At 32.6% G+C, this 20,464-nt stretch overlaps 2 protein-coding genes across 2 annotated transcripts in view; both read right to left on the reverse strand.

Moving 5' to 3' along the window:
* LOC126734377 (chondroitin sulfate synthase 1) overlaps positions 1-20,464 on the reverse strand; it is a 493,776-nt gene that overhangs the window by 318,948 nt on the left and 154,364 nt on the right. The window lies entirely within an intron of this gene.
* LOC126734375 (anoctamin-6-like) overlaps positions 1-20,464 on the reverse strand; it is a 50,230-nt gene that overhangs the window by 24,644 nt on the left and 5,122 nt on the right. Inside the window, exons 7-10 of the mRNA XM_050437974.1 lie at positions 1,429-1,555; positions 1,212-1,376; positions 1,006-1,149; positions 784-950 (exon numbers count right to left, since the gene is read on the reverse strand). Coding sequence (XP_050293931.1) covers positions 784-950; positions 1,006-1,149; positions 1,212-1,376; positions 1,429-1,555 — 603 coding nt within the window. The remainder of the gene's footprint in view (positions 1-783; positions 951-1,005; positions 1,150-1,211; positions 1,377-1,428; positions 1,556-20,464) is intronic.

Consider the following 20,464-nt stretch of genomic DNA (forward strand, 5'->3'; position numbering starts at 1 on the left):
TAAAACGGTCTTAAACTTGTATAGTTATGCGGTGTCTGCCTTTACCAGGTCTTTTTAAGTGCTGACCCATCTCCCTATAACGCTTAATCATACGGAAAACGGATGCATGCGATACACCAAATTCATGAAAGAAAGCTTCATCCCTCTTCCAGTAAAATGATTGCCTGCGCACATTCTTCGGCCGTCAAATTTCTTGATTGACGTTATATAAATATATGTATATTAAACATTATACTTTACTGTACCTCACAAATGTAAATTTTTATTACAAATGATAAATTTTACCAATAAACCTGTTGCAGCAAAGAAAAGCTGTTGTTGATGTTAATTCAAATTTTATCTGGAATTCAAACAAAATAAAATTAAGGCAAACATACATCGAGTAAAATAAACATCTGTATAAATTTAAAATATCTGTAATATGGCAGTTTTAAATATAAATATTTCCATTTTTTTTTAAATTTCCAAAAATAATTCGAAATAATGCCCACTACATTATTTCGAATTAATTGCTTTAATTTTGCTGGCCAGTGTATTTATACATTAATATATTTCTTGCTACCCTCAAAAATATACCCTGTATGTAGTGTCTATGTAGCCGTTTCGGTCAATAACCTAAATTATTTCACTCTTACTTTTGAAGGCCAGTGTTTATAATTACTTAAAGATACTTTAGTGTATTTTATATTAAGCCATCTCCATATTAACTATTTTTTTTTACTCTAATAATATTATAATTTAAAATAAAGAGTTAATATTTGAAAGTAAGGTTTATAATCTTACGGATAAGTAGCGTCCTTCGAAAGCCTGACAAAGTTTTTCATAACTGATAAAGTAAAAATTTGAATGGCTAAATCCACTAGACAACCTGGAATGGTACAAACGTCTGTTTTTATCATGCCAAAAAATTTCCATTGGGTTGCATCTCCAGGATGTTCATAAAAATGGCCCTGAAAATGTATTACGTTGGAAAGTCTTAAATATTTTAAAATTACATTTTCAAACCTTAAAATATGCTAAATAAAATACGGGAGCGAACACATCGGCAATTGCAAAAAAGACGATTTTAGTCACATATTTTGTATGATATCCAATTTGGGTTCTCGGGTTTTCAAAGTCCGTCATTCGTTTTGCAGCACGAAATTTTAGCTAAAAACATGGTTTTCATCTATGTGCAGCTGATATTTTACCTTTTTAAATATATTATTTACCAAATCCAGGATAAGTATTACTACTGTAGTCAAAAATGCTGATGCGAAAGCTTGGATTGTAGAGAGGTATTCTTTGTAGGATGAATTCTTGGAAATTTTACCGTAATATGAAACGTTTACGCGAATATACATTACAAGTAATATACCCAATATATATAACATAAACTAAAAATATAATAAAAATACTTATTTAACTAATACTAGTTACATTACTTACCATTGCAATGTAAATCAGAGCACTCATGAGATATCCTGCAACTTTTCTACATCGTGACATAGAGTATTCTGTTCGTCCTGTAATCGATGAGATTCGCGTTATCGATGCCGATTTAATAAATTCAGGTCTAAAAAAAAATCATAAATCAATATTAAAATTTTATTTAATATGTTATTTTAGTAACTCAGGTATTAACTTTTAGTTTCAATTAGATATGGGGCCAAATAAATGGAAAATACCAAATAATTAAAAATACAGTAAAACAACTATATAATAGAGGAAAAGTGCCAACGCCCGAATAATTACAAAGTGAGGCTAGTTACAAAAGTAGGATAACAGAACACAAAAGAAGCGAAATATTATTACGAATTTTATATTTTTTCTTGTAAATAACGTTAACAAAAAGCAAGACACTGATAACTTAACCACATCATACTAAAATCTAATCAATTTGATAAAACTAAAAAATTAAACTTTTTTAAGTACCCACTGTATAAAATGCCCATTTAATACTTGTTCTCCAAAAATATAATAAGAAAATCATTTTAATATTTTAATTCTTATTTTACGAAGGTCGCATACATACAGGGTGCCAATTTAAAAATTTGAAATGGCCATATATTGAAACGAAAAACTGAATAAAAACACGCTGAGAATAGTTTTTACAAAACTAAGGGACACCAAAAACAAGCATATTATCTTATCATCATATACCCTTTGCGGATCAGGGTAAGATAATATGCTGGACAAGGAAAATAATTAATAGAAGAACATATTTGAAATTTTTTATTATATTTAATTAAATGTTCAAAGTAATGGTTGCCGATTAACTGCCATGCTTTTTAAGAATTCTAAACATGTAAAACCCTTCCGTGTTTTATATAAAAACCATGGCAAAAAAACCTGCCATGTTTTTTTGCTAAAAGAAAGGGTTGTTTATAAATTTTAATTTTAATTAATATAGAATTTACTTTAAAAGTAAGTTGTACTGGTATTTTGATATAAATTTAATAGTTTTTTTATTTAGTTTTTCGTTTTAAATATATGGACATTTCAAGTTTTTTAAATTGTCACCTTGTATATAATATTCATTAGAACTTGTTTTCTTTTTATTATTTTGAACTGTACATTTACCATTTTAGTTATCTAATTTTAGACATTTTAACTATTAGTTTTTAATTACAATGATTATTGAGTAATATTAGGGATAGTATTAATTATTAGTTTTATTAGGCATTTGAAATATTCTATAATTGTTGAAGTGCCCTGAAAAGGTTAAAGAAAAACTTAAAAGGCTTGGAGTTTTATTTGGCCCCATACCCACTTAAACCTGAAAAACAAAAAAAAACAAAATTTTAATTAGTTTTGTTTTTTTTTTAGTTAAAATTAACTGATATTTAAAACTTAAAAAACTTAATCCAACCCAATATTAAAACGACGGGATCGGGCATTTTTTTTAGACACGGTCCATTTCATTTTTATTAAATTTATCTGCTACTTTACGGATGCACTTTATAAAACTGGATATATGATTAACATATACTTTAACTATTCTATTTATCTATGCAAAAATGGAACATGTTCACGATAATTAAATTCTCTAAGAAAACTACGGATTTAATAAATGATATCCCAAAACTATTAATTATGAATGGATGAAACTTTGACCCGAAACAAAAACTCTCTTCAGTATGCATCAGTTTCCCATAGACAGATAATCTTTATATCCCTCCTTTTTATCATTTATGTTCCTAGTTCAGAATATCTTGTAAAAGGTAGTACGTCTCAAAATCACCAATCACCATTTTTATGTGATTTTGTAATTTTCCCAATCATAAAAGAAAACAGCAACAACCAAGCAACAGAGTCAACAAGGCTACTCACGACCCCATGGATATAAAAACACTAAAGATAAAATTAGACGAATTGCCAAGGACAATATCAGAAAATGCATTCAATTTTCTAATAATTTGATGTAATGCTTTATAATACTTTTAATATGCGACTTTGACTGTTTTCACTTGGTACCAAAATATAGATTTACACTTAAAATTATATAGTGCATCCCAAAAGTTATGTCTAAATTTATTTAAAATTCAGGGGTGTGTTCGAAAAAAAAATGCTCGGACCCGTCGATTTTTATTTCAAGTTGCGCATTTTTGCACGTGAAGTTTGTATATACAGGGTTGCTCAAAAATAAATTACAACTATCAACTTAATTTTTTCAAATGAAAGCACCTTTTTTTTATTTAATTTTTGAATTTCGCGTGGAATTCTACGTATGTTTCATGCATCATGTCCTATACCTAAAGTCAACAGTTATCGAAAAAAAGACGACCAAACATTATTATTGAAGTTCACCTTACGAGTCACCTTATCTCTGAGAATTTTTATACAGAGCAAAATTCCATTCATTCGTGTTTTTTTATTGTTGGCTGGTGACCGTGTATTTTTATAGAAACTGTATGACAGTTGTACACCAAACGTTGTTAAGTGTGAAGTGTACGAGCAAAGTTGCGGTTTTCACAATGGTAAAGTTAATGGAACGAGAAAAAATAGAAATTCTGTGCATGGTTGGGTTTGGTGATAGAACACGTACTCAAAGAGAAGCTGCTCAATTATTCAATGAAATCCATCCTGATCGTCCTCCGATATGTCAAAAGGTGGTGAGTAGAATAGAGGCTAAATTTAGAGAATTCGGTCATGTTAGAGATCTGCCGAAATCTGGTCGTCCTGCTCGAGATGAAAATGAACAACTTGACGTTTTGCTTTCTTTGGAAGAAAATCCATGCACTCCTCTGTCACAGATTGGGGCAGATTTACACATGGCGAAATCTATAGTTCACCGAATAGTTAAAAAGCACAAATATTACCCCTACAAAGTTATTCCTGTGCAAGAGTTATTTGATGACGATTTCAATAGGCGAAATGAGTTTTGTGAACGCTTACAAAACATGTGCAATCCAAATAATAATTTAGTAACAAATATAATTTTTTCCGATGAAGCCACGTTCTGTTTGAATGATAGTGTGAACAGACAAAATTGTTGATATTGGGCAACAGAAAATCCGCATTGGATGATGGAGGTAAACACCCAGTACCCTCAAAAACTAAATGTATGCTGTGGAATAGTGCGCGGAAGAGTAATAGGTCCCTTTTTCTTTGAATTCACTTTAACGGGGCAAGTGTATGTCGATTTTCTTCAATTTAAATTAGTTCCAGCATTACTAGCTTTATTTTCAAATCCATTGGACCCAGACTATCCTGATAAAAAACTAGTTTTTTCAGCAAGATGGCGCTCCTCCGCACTATGCTGCCACTGTGGGTACATTTTTGGATGAAACCTTTCCCAATCGGTGGATAGGAAGGAGAGGACCCATCGAATGGCCTGCTAGGTCGCCTGACCTAACACCAATAGACTTTTTTTTGTGGGGATACCTTTAGTCGAAGGTATTTATTAATAGGCCAAATAATCTAGACGACTTGAAAGAGAGAATTCGCAGAGAAGTGCGTGCCATAAATCCGGAATTGATTAAAAATGTGGAACGAGACTTTATTGATCGCCTTGGATATTGTCAAGCCGTGAATGGCAACCATTTTGTTAACATTTAATTTAATTTTTGTTCTTTTTTCATTTGTTACATGAATCGTCTTTTTCGATAACAGTTGACTTTAGGTATAGGACATGATGCATGAAACATACGTAGAATTCCACGCGAAATTCAAAGCTAAAATAAAAAAAAGGTGCTTTCATTTTAAAAAATGAAGTTGATGGTCGTAACTTATTTTTGAGCAACCCTGTATATACAAACTTCACGTACAAAAATGGGCAACTTGAAATAAAAATCCCTGAATTTTAAATGAATTTAGACATAACTTTTCGGATGCACTGTATGTTTCTTTTCTCCTCTGTGTGAGTAGTAGTTCGTATTAGTCCAAGCGTGTTATATCATACGTGTTAACTACGTATGATAGGCGATCCATAGTTTTTCACGTGTTTCAAAGGGTTAAAGTACAGTTTTTGATTAATAATTTATATCAAAAGAAGTCTTTTAAAATTTTGCATATTTCAAGCTAAGTATTGACTTATTTTAGAATCACGGTTGCCATAAATCAGTAAAATTCAATTTTTATTTCTCTAATTTGTGTAATAAGTATAACATAAATATAGTGCACGTACGTGATAATTACAGTGTTTACATTAACGGGTTTTCTATTGTAAACAGTATTTGTCTAAATTAACTTATATTTATTTCATATACGGGGTGATTTTGAAATTGTGATTAACTAATGAAATAATGGCTGGAGGAAGTACTACGGATGACGGTGATCCAGAAAGTAATTGTGCTAAATGTAATTTAGTATTTGATGACATTAAGTCGATAATACAATGTACCAGGTGTGCTAAGTATTTTCATGGAAAGTGTGTTAATGTTGACATGCGCGGTTTTCATTTGAGAAAATCGACATGGAAATGTGAATCGTGTGATCCCTCTGCATCTAGTGATGGTGCATACAAAACAGAGCGCGCTAGGAAAAGAAGCCGCACAGATGATATTGTTATTGATTTAGATAATGTAGGAGATATTATGGCCACCTTGCAGCTCTTAGTAAAACTAACGAGTTAAATCAAAAAGTCGATCTCCTGTTAAACGAAAACCAGAATTTGAAACGTGAAATTGCCAGCCTGAAGGAATGTAAGCCGTCAACAGCCCCATCAAGTGTTGGAGTTCACACTTTGTCAGTTGTCATATGCTGCAGCAATAGGCACCAAAAATGATAGCAAAGTTTTGGTTGTAAAGCAAAAGTGTCCGGAGAAAGATGTAAAGCAAGTGAAGGAGGATTTGAGAAAGAAAATCAATCCTACTGTTATTGGAGCCGGTTTATCTCTAGGAAAAGCAACCATAAGTGGCGGCGTTATCATTAAGTGTGGCAATGAGAAGGAGCTAACTTTGATACAGTCGCAGATCCAGAATAACATGGGTGACAACTACAGTGTTGAGGTACCAAAACTTTTAGAGCACAGGATTAAGGTGGTGGGCATTAATGAGTCTGAGTACAACCTATCAGATAATGAAATTTTGGCCAAAATAAAGAGTCAAAATAATGTTCCAGAATCTCCAAACCGAAAAATTCAAATTGTGAGAAAAACTAAAATCGTAAACAAAAAGTTCAATATGATCTTGGAAGTTGATGCTACCACGTATGCAGTGTTTATTGAAAAGGAGAAGATGAACATTGGTTAGAACCGTTCTCCTGTCCTCAACGAATATGGTATCCGAAGGTGTTTCAAGTGCTGTCGGTATGGTCATTTACTGAAAGAGTGTAAAGAAAATAAAGTGTGTGCAAAGTGTAGTGGATCCCATGATGTTAAAGAATGTAATGTAAGTAGCGTTAAGTGTATCAATTGTGTAGTATCTAATGAAAAGTATGGTCTTAGGCTAAACGTCAATCACGTTTCTTGGGATGTAACTAGTTGTGATTCCTATAAGCGAATTGAAGAGTTACAAAGGAATAAATATATTAAGTAGCAATTAGACCTAAATATTGCACTTAACACCAACATTGTTTATTTTAATTGCCAAGGTTATCTAAACAACAAAGATAACATTATTTTACTAGTAAATGACTGGAGGCAAAAGATCTTGCTTTTGAGTGAGACTCACGTAACCCCGGTTATTGAGCCATGTGAGTTGATTATTGATGGGTACAGTTTGGAGCAATGCACTAGTAACAACAGTAGAACAGGTGGGGTCTTGGCCCTTATTAGAAACGATATTAGATATAAGGTGGGGTCTGTATTGTCTATTGATAATTATGTCTGGTTGTTGTCATTTGAGCTATCTATGGGTGGAGGTAAATATTTGTGCTCTGTTTTGGACCATTCGCCTCAGAAACAAGATGCCAAATTTATAGAGTTTTTTGAAGGATATTTAGAGCAAGTTAGTGGATTTAATGGCACCAACATTATCCTTGGGGATTTTAATTTTGATTTATTAAAAAACAATTTTTATAGTAACAAATTATTAAGTATCATTTATACCAATGGGTTTAGTCAAATAATTAAGACTCCAACTAGAATAGTCCAAAGAAGTCAGACTCTGATCGATTATTTAATTTCAAATGACAAATCTCTCTCGCATAAAGTCCATCAAACTCCTAAAATTAGTGACCATTCTATTATATCAATTTCTATGGATCAATCGAAGGAACAGCCAATGGATCTAGTAAGTTATACTAGGTCTTTTAAGACCTACAAATGCCATAAACTTCAGGAAGAACTGCTTACATGCAATTGGAATAGAAATAGTTCAGATGTTGACTTACTAGCTAATACTTTTGCCAGAGATATTAGAACAATTCTTGACAGTATGTGCCCAAGGATTAAAATTGTGCAAAAACAGAAATATGCCGATAAAAAATGGATAACTCAAGATATAAGGGAGCAAATGCAGGAAAGGGATCGATTATATAAAAGGGCTGCCATAGAAAACAACGACAACGTTTGGAATAAATATAAAGCTATAAGAAATAACATAGTAAGCAAGATAAGAGTAGAAAAGGATAGATTTTTTGCGAATACCATAGATCTAAATAAAAATAATCAAAAAGAACTCTGGAAAAATCTGAAGACGCTTTTGCCGGGAAAAAACCAAAACATGCCTAATGAAATAAAGTTTGAAAATGAAATCATTACACAGGAGGATGATATTGCACATAGATTTAATAATTATTTCGTGAATAGTATTGATCTTATTCTTGCAGATATTCCACCAGCAGCAAATGGCCAAACATATTTCATTGAACCACCTTCAGTCCAGAAAACCTTGACAACATTTAATAAAGTTTCGATGACTAAAATGAAGGAAATACTTAAAAATCTAAAAAACGTTGGTGGTGGGGAGAGTGGCATCTCTAAGCAGGTTCTTTGCGATATTGCTTATGTTGTGGGTGATCGTCTTTTGGATATTATCAATACATCCTTAAGTAATGGGATTTTTCCGCAAGCCTGGAAACTTTCTACTGTTGTTCCTGTTCCAAAAGTGCAAAACACTAAATTGTGTAATGAATTTCGGCCAATTAACACCGTACCTATTTATGAGAAGCTCCTTGAAGTATGTGTTAAGGAACAGCTACTCGAACATTGTAATATAAATAAAATAGTTGTGCCTAACCAATCGGGGTTCCGTGAGAATCATTCATGTGAGTCTGTCATTATTAATATAGTTGATAATTTTCTCAGGGCCCTTGACTCTGATAATCTAGTACTTGCTGTATTTTTGGATTTTAAGAGAGCGTTTGAAACCGTGAGTAGAGAAATGTTAATTAGGAAATTAGAACGGTTAGGCCTTAAACATAATGTATTGAAGTGGTTTCAATCTTATCTAAGTGGTAGAGTTCAGCGAGTCATGCACAAAAATAGATCATCTGAAAGTGTTAATGTAAAGCATGGTGTACCGCAGGGAACGGTCTTGGGCCCCTTGCTATTTTTATTGTATTGTCCACATCAACGATATGGTGGAGGTAGTGCGGGGGTGTAATGTGGTGTTGTTTGCGGACGATACAATGTTATATGTGGTGGGTAAAGACATTCATCAACTGCAACAGGTCATGAACCTTGAACTCAATAACTTATTCATCTGGCTCTGTAGAAATAAACTAAGTTTAAATGCAAGTAAATCCAAGTTTTGTATATTTGGCAAGAAATCTAGATGAGGTTCTATAGACATGGGCAATATACAGATTTCTGTTAATGGGGAAAGTATTTTGTATGCCAAAGAAATTAAATATTTGGGAACAATTTTTGATGCCAATCTGAATTTCCATGCTCATGCAGATTATGTAATGAGAAAATTTTCAAAAAAAGTTGGATTTATCACAAGAATTGGAAAAAATGTGTCAATGTACATCAAATTAAAACTTTACAACGCCATTGCTTTTCCTCATTTACAGTTCTGTTCAACATTATTGTTTAACTTGCCACAGTATAGAATTGACCAACTAGAAAGAATTCGAAATAGGGCTATGAGACTGATTCTAAATTGTAATCGTTACACGCCTGTTGTTTCTATGTTGGGTGTCCTAGATATGTTGTCTGTACATCAAAGAATTTTGTATAACGTTTATTTGTTTATTTTTCAATTAAAACATCAGATGCTCCCCGATTATATTTGTAATAAATTAAGAGTTTTTGGAGATATACATAACTATAATACGAGAAATCGTATAGACTTCATACTAGTCGACAGATGTAACACAACCCAAATGCATAATTCAGTTCTATACAAAGGTTTAATCCTATTTAACAACTTGCCTGCTAACATCAAAAATTGTATTACTTTGAATCAATTCAGAGGGCTCTTGAGAAAATTTATTATGAATAAGTAAAATTGTGTTTGTTATTTTATTATTTAATTTTAATTATGTAGTTTATTAAGTTTTACTATAGTATGCATTGTTTCCGCTCCAATCATCATCTTGATTGTTGGTTTATCTGTTGACTGGGTATTTTTGGGCCAACCGGGATACTGGTTACAGCTTCTTGGAACTACCGAAGCATTTCTAAGTGTTACACGGGGGGACCAATGTATCTAGTCGGCAAGGTCAACCAAGTTCCAAATGTGTGTCATCGGCTGATTGCAACCGAACCGACTCCATCAACCTGAGTCGACATTATTTTCATTATTATAAGGCAAACAACAATTAACTGTTTTTTTAATAAGTGGGCAAGGAAATAATGTTTAAAATAATGTTTAGGTTAAGTCTAGTTTTAATTTATGGTCTACCTCTGACAGGATATTTCTGAAACCGGGATGCTGTTTCTGGATTACCGAGACCATCCATGGACAAACCGGAGCGTCCTGATACAGTTATGGCCAACTTATACTTTTACTTTATTTTTTATTGTTATATGTTTTTATTGAATGTAGCTTTTGCTAAATAAAGATATTATTTATTTATTTATTTTTATAAAGCTACTCGATAGGCACAAGGTATAATGTGGTAATATAGATCCAATGTAAAAAACTAAGAGTGGCGCCTGAGATTACCAATGATGGATAACCAAAACTGAAATATAATATATTATTTAAGTAAATCTTGCCTCACTTTTTAGAAAGTACTTAAAAAGGTCAATTAGATGGTATATTTGAAAATGCAATTAAATGACCTTTTAGGATGTGAGGAGTTACTAGAGGTTTGATTTGATTTTACTGGAAAGCATGTAGAATGTCTCTAAATTTATAATGTCTTTCGAATCTGTGGTATTCAAAAAAAACGTACGTTAATGAATTTTTTACATGTAACAATAACTCAATTTTTAATAATACCAATAATAAATAATGGTAATCTTTAAAGGCATCGTTTAGCAATATAATAGCTATTAACAAAACGCGATTAGATCTGGGATTATGCTTCTATATGCACAGCACTTGGGCAATCGTCTGACGCACTATGACAACATTCTATATTTGCATTTGCGACAAAAAAAACAAACTTTACCCAATTTAAATTAACAATTATCTTGTACTAGCTAGGCAATCGTTATTTAATAAAGAAATTTGATAATAAATACATTTACAGTTAAAAAAGAATATCTTTTAAATATAATACGTTAGTGATATTTTTATTTGGTATAGTAAGGGATCTGCATTGTCAAAATATTTCATTGTGAATTTTCTATATTTTACAATGTAAAATAGCCTAATTTACCTTAAAAATGTAATATAAAAAACGAGTTATAAAAATGTATATTAGAACACGTTATAACAATTTTTTCCTATTAGGCGAAGAATATATTTTTCTTTGCCCTCCTACGAGGTCAAAGTTTTTCTAGATTAAAAATCAATAATTAATTCTTATTTGGTAGATTTTATTTTGACATTTGCTTGATTTAAGGTTAAGGTAAGAAACTGATGATGAGTAATAGAATGCGGATAAATATAATTGATAAAAAAATAAATAGAAGAAGAAATTATGAAATACTTCATAAAAAAACTTTCGAACACCATTTTTACTTTTTTTGAGCCCTAAAATTAATGCAAAACTTCTCGTCAGAAACTTCCCGTACCAAAATAAACGTCATATATTTAAAATAAAATTGAAAAAATAGATTGTAAGGAAGCCTAGAAATACATCGAAAATATAATTCATTTAAAAAATACTTCTAATTAAATTGCATATGTTATGTTTTGAAGTTACTGAAAATTCGGTTGTGGAATATCCGATACATTTTTTTAGAAACCTTTTTGCTCCTGATTTTACTTTAGCTCATACTACTGGATATCGAGGACTTGGCCCTGTTAGGTTTTCTAGGGCAGTACTCGGTGTCATTGGCATCGTTTCTGCTATACCCAGATACACTGTTCTATACCCCTTGCATTTTAATTTAATATTATAGCTAGAAAAAACACCAATATTCTTTTTAGACATAAAATAATTATATGCAGTACTACAAATGAATAATAATTAAAAAATATGGCTACATCCATGTACATGTCTGGTACATATTTCACAGATTCTGAAATATGCTACCCCGTCACACCCTTAATAAATCACTTGGGACAACCTGACTTCTCTTAGTGCTTTGATACCTAATGTTTTGGTCTGACGATTATTGTGGGTAGAATGAATTCTAGGACAAAATCATTGCCACAGACAAAGTGTTTTGTTTGAATTATTTGACCAGTGGTTTTTAAGCAAGATTTTTAATATTAATTATTCATTGCTGGCTATATTTGTCATTCCTCTTGAAAAAGGAAGCGGCTAAAATATAGATCTGTGCAGTCTGGAACATAGTATTTATGTTTTGCCTTTACGTCACCCATAAACAGACATTTTGTGAAATGGTCTTAATACCAATCCAATGTTAATAATAAAAAGTTAACAACCAAAGTAAAAGGTAAAGTTTTAGGTAACACAACACACGAGAACGTACACCACTAGAGTACCCGAGATGATTATTATTTTGTGATAATTACTATTTTGTGAAGAGCACTAATATCGTTTGACAGGCACTGGACACTTAAGCCATATTTTAGCGAGTAAGCGTCTTATCTTACTCGGTTGCCTTACGATATCTTAAGCGTTACGTCATCAGATGGTTGCGCTCGAATGACGTCATGTCTAACAGCTGCCAGAGTCTAAATATTAGTAAATATTAGCTATACCTTTCATCGGTATTGCATTCGCTTTGGAGACTGACCTAAACCATGAAAACACTTATTTGTCTAAGTTTTTAAAACGTTTTGAGTCTAAATACTAAACTAACTAAATCCGATCTCATACATTTTAAGGATCAGATTAAGAGGAAATACAATAAACAAAAAAGTTACTGGCGTAAACATAACCTCACTCATATTTTTTTTACACAGAAATAAACACAAAATCATCAAAAATAAATAAAAAAAAAAATATTCGCGCAACCTCACCTTTACGTTCTTCACTGTATTTTTTGCAAATCTATTCGCTCTTTTGATAGTTCATTATTTTCTGCATTTTTATTTGGTTTGGATGTCTTAACTGTTAATGTATATGAGACATTAATATTAAATAAATTAAAACTAATACTAAAAAATATAATGCTTCTACTCTAAAAAATATCAAAAAATTTATATAAATATTTATTGTTTATTATTGTTTGTATAGCTTTCCTTTGAATTTGACATATCGAGTTTATTAGCGGTCTCGGGAGACCGCTAACAAACGCTTAAAGCGCCTTATACGGTGACGTCATGACTTGATCGCTCGAATGAAATGTCTTAAAAGACGCTTATAGCCGCTTACTCGCCATATTACTTGTATATGGCCTTATGGCTTAAATATTAATGGGTATCATAAGTTTATATTGTTTATTACTTTAGTCTCTCAATTAAATGTCTAGGGAAAAAAATTAAAATTGAAATGACGTATGACGTAAGAATGGCGATGGCAATGGCAGCCAGAACAAAAGACCAATAGGGAAAAACCTAAGTTAAAAAATACAGAGTGCCTCATCTATCGGAGAATAAATGAAATAAAACAGTTTCTGCAAAGTTCCGCGCCATCTTTCGATCGAACGGACAACCTCAAAACAAACCCCACGCGCTCCTTCCATTTAACCATAGATAAATAAAGATTAAACTTAGATAGATAAAGAAGGGTTTTGCATTTAACTTTCTTTTCTAAAGGGGGATTTTCTGTGGTGCTGAATAACAGTCCTTCTTTCTGCCGCATGTCACCATATTGGTGCTGCGTATGGGATGATTGGTTTCACCATTGCTGTGTATACCCAGTGTGTCATTTTTGGTGATAGTCCCCATGATCTTTATCATAGTCGAACATTCTCTAACCATTCATAAGAGTGGCCTTATTTGAATCGATTATTAAATTTTTCTTGTAGCTAAGTTTTTTACCTAGGGTCACCCCTAGACATTTGATCTCATCTTCGAGTCGGAGATATTTGCCAAAGAGCACTAGGTCTCTTATGGGCCCTATAGTTTAGTGTGAAGGCAAGTAGGGTCATTTTTGCGGGGTTTTCCCTTAATTGTTCTTTCATGCACCATAAGTGCTAGTAGATGTCGTCGCGTATCCCACAGCGAAGATATGCTGTCTCTTTAATCGTCTTAGCAGGCAGATCTGATCCAAGGTTCCACAGCAATAGTAGGAGTACTTCCATCTGCGATGTTCCCTTACAAACACTGGCTTTTACCATGGCGCTGTTGAGACTCGCTGTCAGCTTTCTATGGTTTAGCATTTAGTTGACTAAACCATCTATTGATTATCTACCCAACCTGTTGACCTCGAGCACCTATGGCATAGTTGATTGAGTTATATAACGTATTGTCAAATGCTGCCTTAATATCTGAGAAGGTTCCTAGGGCGATATCTTTGTTGTTCAAAGATTGTTGGTTCCTCTGGGTTGTCTTGTGGATAACTGATTTACAAAATTTACCTTTTTGGTAAGCATATTGTAAACCAATATGCTTGTAAACCAATATGTAGAGGGCTAGCCCAAAGTATCGTCCTTGATATACCTTTCTAGGCTTGATATACCTTTCTAAGCTTTTCCTCTGTTTTCAGGAGAAATAATGTAAGGTAAATTGGTCGCAACGATTTGGGGTTCCATATGATTTGCGTTCACTTTTGGTAGGAATATTTCCTTCGCTTCCCTCCAACTCTCTAGTAGATATGCCGTGGCTAGACTGGCCCGCATTATTTTGCATAACGCGGACAGCAATAGTTCTTTGCTTTGCTGTAGCGCGTTATTATACCGTCCATATCATAAGTATAATACAATTTATTCCGGGAGACTTTAATAGTTTAAAGGTGTGCAGTTAACTTTCTCGTAGGTCATAACTTTTTCTACCAGTACCCTCATTCTAAAATATAGATCTGTGCAGTCTGGGACATAGTATTTATGTTTGGCCTTTACGTCACCCATAAACAGACATTTTGTAAAATGGTCTTAATACCAAGCCAATGTTAATAATAAAAAGTTAACAACCAAAGTAAAAAGTAAAGTTTTAGGTAACACAACACACAACACACAACACACGAGAAAGTCCGCCACTGGAGTACCCGAGATGATTATTGGATTTATAAATAAATAGCTAATTCCTATTTTGTGAAGAGCACTAATATCGTTTGACAGGCATTAGACACTAAATATTAATGGGTATAATAAGTTTAGTTTATATTGTTTATTACTTTAGTCTCAATTAAATGTCCAGGGAAAAAAAATAAAATTGAAATGAGGTATGACTTAAGGATGGCGATGGCAATGGCAGCCAGAACAAAAGACCAATAGGGAAAAAGTTAAGTTAAAAAATACAGAGTGCCTCATCTATCGGAGAATAAATGACAGACTACAAAACAGTTTCTGCAATAAATCGCAAAAATTACGTTCCGCGCCATCTTTCGATCGATCGGACAACCTCAAAACAAACCCGACGCGCTCCTTCCATTTAACTTTCTTTTCTAAAGGGGGATTTTCTGGGGTGCTGAATAACAGTCCTTCTTTCTGCCGCATGTCACCATATTGGTGCTGCGTATGTGACGATTGGTTTCACCATTGTTGTGTATACACAGTGTATCATTTTTGGTGATAGTCCCCATGATCTGTATCGTAGTCAAACATTCTCTAACCATTCATAAGAGTGGCCTTATTTGAATCGATTACTACATTCTTCTTGTAGCTTTTATCTAGGCTCACCCCTATTTGATCTGATCTTCGAGTCGCAGATATTTGCCAAAGAGCACTAGGTCCATAAGAGGGCCCTAGTTTAGTGTAAAGACAAGAAGGGTCATTTTTGCGGGGTTTGCCTTAATTGTTCTTTCATGCACCATAAGTGCTAGTAGATGTCGTCGCGTATCCCACAGCGAAGATATGCTGTCTCTTTAATCGTCTTAGCAGGCAGATCTGATCCAAGGTTCCACAGCGGTAGTAGAAGTACTTCCATCTGCGATGTTCCCTTACACTGGCTTTTACCATGGCGCTGTTGAGACTCGCTGTAAGCTTTCTATGATTTAGCATTTAGTTGACCCAACCATCTATCTTAACCTGTTGACCTCGTGCACCTATGGCATAATTGATTGAGTCATATAACGTATTGTTAAATGCTGCGTTAATATCTGAGAAGGTTTATAGGACGATTTCTTTATTGTTCAAAGATTGTTGGATCCTTTGGGTCGTCTTCTGGATCACTGATTTACAAAATTTACCTAGTTGGTAAGCATATTGGTTTCCATATATAGGGCTAGCCCAAAGTATCGTCCTTGATACACCTTTCTATAAACTTTTCCTCTGTTTTCAGGAGGAATAATGTAAGGCAAATTGGTCGCAACGATGCAGGGTTTTTTCATATGATTCGCCTTCACGTTTGGTAGGAATATTTCCTTTGCTTCCCTCCAACTTTCTAGTATATGTGCCGTGGCTAGACTAGCCCGCATTATTTTGCATAACGCGGGTAGCAGTAGTTCTTTGCTTTGTTGTAGCACGTTTTAATACCGTCCATATCATATAATACCATTTATTCCGGGAGACTTTAATAGTTTGAAGGTGTCCAGTTAACATTCTCGTACGTCATAACCTTTTCTACCAGTTCCCTCATTCTATTTGTTGCCTCCTCAGTTGTTGTATATTCTCCTTTAAAATTTATCTGTTTCAGCCCTTGGCTATTGCCTTGTAGAGTTTTTCATGTGATGCACATCTCAATTAGGTCCATTTCTACTTAATAGCTCTATCAGGGTACGACAAAGGAAAAGCAAAAATATATACTTAAGGGATCGAGAATAGCAACAAATGAGGACCTTGGCTGTAAAACCTGTTAAGTGACATTTACCTCAAAATCCATGATTTTGTGTTGCAAGACTTGGTAAGTGCCATCTCTTTCCATGGTAATGGTAACTTTTACAATTTAGTCAGAGATGGCGCCACATTCGAAGTACGTAAATTATGTTATACGCGGTACTTGCTAAACGCCGTAAGTAAAATGTGTTATGTGCCAAAATAATATGGCCGCTGTACTTAACAGGTGTTTGTTGTAGTTGGTATAAAAGTGAAAATGGAATCTAACTATTGAAATAGTGACTCTGATGACTCTGTAGCGGAAAGACTATGAATCTAGCGACATCTAGCGAGTCTGTGGAAGAGGCTGAAGCGAGACATTTGAGATTAGTTTTAGCGCATGTTATTTTGACTGTTTCATGTACAATATGTTTTTTATTATGCTAAGAAAATTTTTAAAAATACTGTCGAAAAGGCTGACACCATATTAAAAAAGATCGACTTCATTACATTTGACTTGATGCAAGCACTGCCGACACCAAAGTTAATAACCGGGTCATGTTTTATAAGAAAAAAATGTGGTGTTACAATTTTAGTATCCCCTGCTGTATTGAGCCGGAGCAGGGTTACTTCTAGCTATTGAATGAGTCTGTAGCAAAAAGGATATAGTGATCGTGATTTTGCACTTGTTGAAAAAACAGCAGAAAAACAGGCGGCAGTCTATTCTCCCCAGAAATGGGAACATATTCTAAAAACAGCTCAGAAACAAAGACCTTTTCAAGTTAGCATAATGGCAAAGGAAGATTTCTTTTTTGTTTGTTAAACTTCACAAGGACTTTAAGCAGTCGCAGGATGGAGAAATAAGCTCTGCCGTAAAACTGGAATTCCGTTGTGAAGGACCTTTACAAATTTTTATACATAAAACCTACACTGGCATGCCTACAAGCTATTCTTTGAACAAACGAGGTAAACCTAGTTCTCTTCGAGAGATACCAATAGCAAATTTTCGACATAAATATCATGAAGACCTTCTAATAGAGGACAACAAACTGAACCACCTATTGCCCCGTTTAAAATGGATTCCAACGGTGGAAAATGCTTTTTATTATTCACTCAAATCACAAATGAATAATATGGAAAAAAGCAACTCGATAATACTGACTAAACATGTTTTTTTTTTAGTTTCTCTAGTTCATTTTTTAATATTAATTTTTAGATAAGCATGTTGCTAATGGTATATTTTTATTACTTTCAGTGCTATGATGCTCTAGTTTATATTTTTTTCCTTGTTAAGTTCTCTCTAGTTAATTTAGGTATATTTTTTATGTTATCTTTAGAGTCTGTTTGATATTCTCATGTCATATAAAACATGGTATCTGTCATTATTTTTAAGTTTTTAATTAACTAAAACTTAAAAAAAAATATTACTATTATTTTTGTTTACTCTTCTGTTTAAATAATCCTTGTAATAAAAAAATAGATATACTTTATTTCATTTATTATTAAAATATGTTTTTTTTAAGTTTCTCAAATTTATATTTATGTTGCATAATAGGTTTTACATACGAAGAGCTTCAAATATGTTTATGAATAAGACACACTATTTCAAAAACTTGTCAGTGTAAGGATTTTATTTTCAACAAATATTGGGCATAAGAATCTATTAGTACTTCTTTTGTAAATAAAAAAAAATAAGAAAGGTAGGTTCAGAAACCTAAATAAGAAACAGAAAATATGACGGGTGAATCAGATGACCACAACCTAAGTGTTAATAGCAACATTTTGCAGGTCTAAATATCTCAATATAACTTTTTGATAAGTTAAGGAAAAGATACATAAAAATCAAAAGATTAAATTCTTGACCTTTTTTAAATTCTCAGCTATAATGTTCTGCAGATCTACAAGATTTTTATATGACCATTGTGCTATGCATTCGTAGCAAACGCTTCAATCTTTCCCGAAATATATCGATTAGGAAGAATGTTGAGGAAAGATACTGGAAATGATTCTGACAATCTCTTTTTTATAGAGACATAGTTATTACTTTTGAGTACTTGCACACTGTCATAAAGAACTGCATTATAATAAGAAAACTGCTTTATTAAAAATTTAATAATTATTCTATTCGCTATAACTCGGAATCTAATAGAAGATAAGATGATTATAATAATATGATATACTGCCGGTTTTAATTTTTGGATCAAAAAAGAATTATTACATCAAGCCCTCTGGCGAGGACCAGAGAAATCAATGTGACATAGCGACTATTTCTACTTAACTAAAAAACCTTCTTTTCGTAAACGAGACTAACGACTTTTTGCAAATTTGGTTAGGCTTCACCAAAATTATAATTTTTATGAATATATTTTCCTCCTCACCTCCTGACCTAGTTTGATATTTTAGAATAAAAAGTGTTCATCCAAAAAGATGAAGAATGAAGAGGTGAAAGGTGAGTTGAACCACTGTCAATGCTATTGGCACCGGCAAAAGAAAATTCCCACAAAAAACAAATTTCCTACCACTGCATTACAGCTTCTGGAAGCTGTGATGTGGAAATATTCCCAATTATTCATTTTTATATCCATATATTTAAGGAGTTAAATATATTTTTTTTCTGTAAATCCTTTATTCAGAAATCAAAACAATTAACAAGTTATAATAGGTAACAATATACAGTAAACTATAATATAAAATCCGAATTAAGGTAATCTACTAAGCAATATTTATAGTATTGGTACCGGAGATGACGACCATAATTTCAATCAAAAATAAAAATAACAAAACATATACTCTCTTAAGCTTAAAAAAAAACAAAAAAAAACCCTATCCAACACAATTTAAATGTTTAAAAATAGTTATACATAGTCCCAATTAACAAGGAATAATTTTAATCTTTTTACAAACAAATTGTACGATTTTAAATTCTTTAGTTCTGATGGTAATCTGTTATAAACCTGTGTAGCTGCAGCCAGTGGGCTTTTCAGTGCCCTATCTGTTCTAGCATTGTCCAAACGTATATTTGAACAATTCCTCAAATTATGGTTATGACTTTCATTAACATACTTTATTTCTGTATTGGATTTATATTTAAGATTTATTATCTTATATATTAATTTACATTGTTCCAAATTTAATAAATATACTATTGGTTGAACAGATAAGGATTGATAAAGGATCTTTGTTGGCGTAAAATAATCAATATTAAATAAAATTTTTAAGGTTTTTCTTTGCAGAGTTTCTATTTTAATTAAATTTGTGTTATAACATGTTCCCCATACTGGTATTTGATATCTGACCACTGAAAGAAAGAACGCAAAATAAATTTTATACCTAGCATTGTCAGTTAAGAAATATTTACATTTATTAAGTGCTCCGATCAATGATATTATTTTGCTATTAATGTGTTTAATATGTTCATTCCAACTTAGTTGCTCATCCAAAAAGAGTCCTAAATATTTTATGCTATCAACTTTTTCTAAACTTTCATTATTAATTTTTATATCTATATCTGTTATTACTTTATTTTTTTGTTTAAACAATATATATTTCGTTTTGTTTGTATTAATTTTTAGGTTATTTTGTAGCAACCACTTATGATAAATTTTTAAATCATTATTGGCCAAATTTGCGGTTTCTTCTGATGTTTTTCCAGTATAAAGAAGCACTGTGTCATCTGCGAAAGTATAATACTGTCCATTTAAACCCACTAGGCGCAAGCTTAGAACAAACAATGTATAGAGCAGCGGCCCCAAAACCGAGCCCTGGGGCACT

The sequence above is a fragment of the Anthonomus grandis genome, chromosome 3, assembly GCF_022605725.1.
Source record: "Anthonomus grandis grandis chromosome 3, icAntGran1.3, whole genome shotgun sequence".
NCBI classification, from domain to species: Eukaryota; Metazoa; Arthropoda; class Insecta; order Coleoptera; family Curculionidae; genus Anthonomus; species Anthonomus grandis.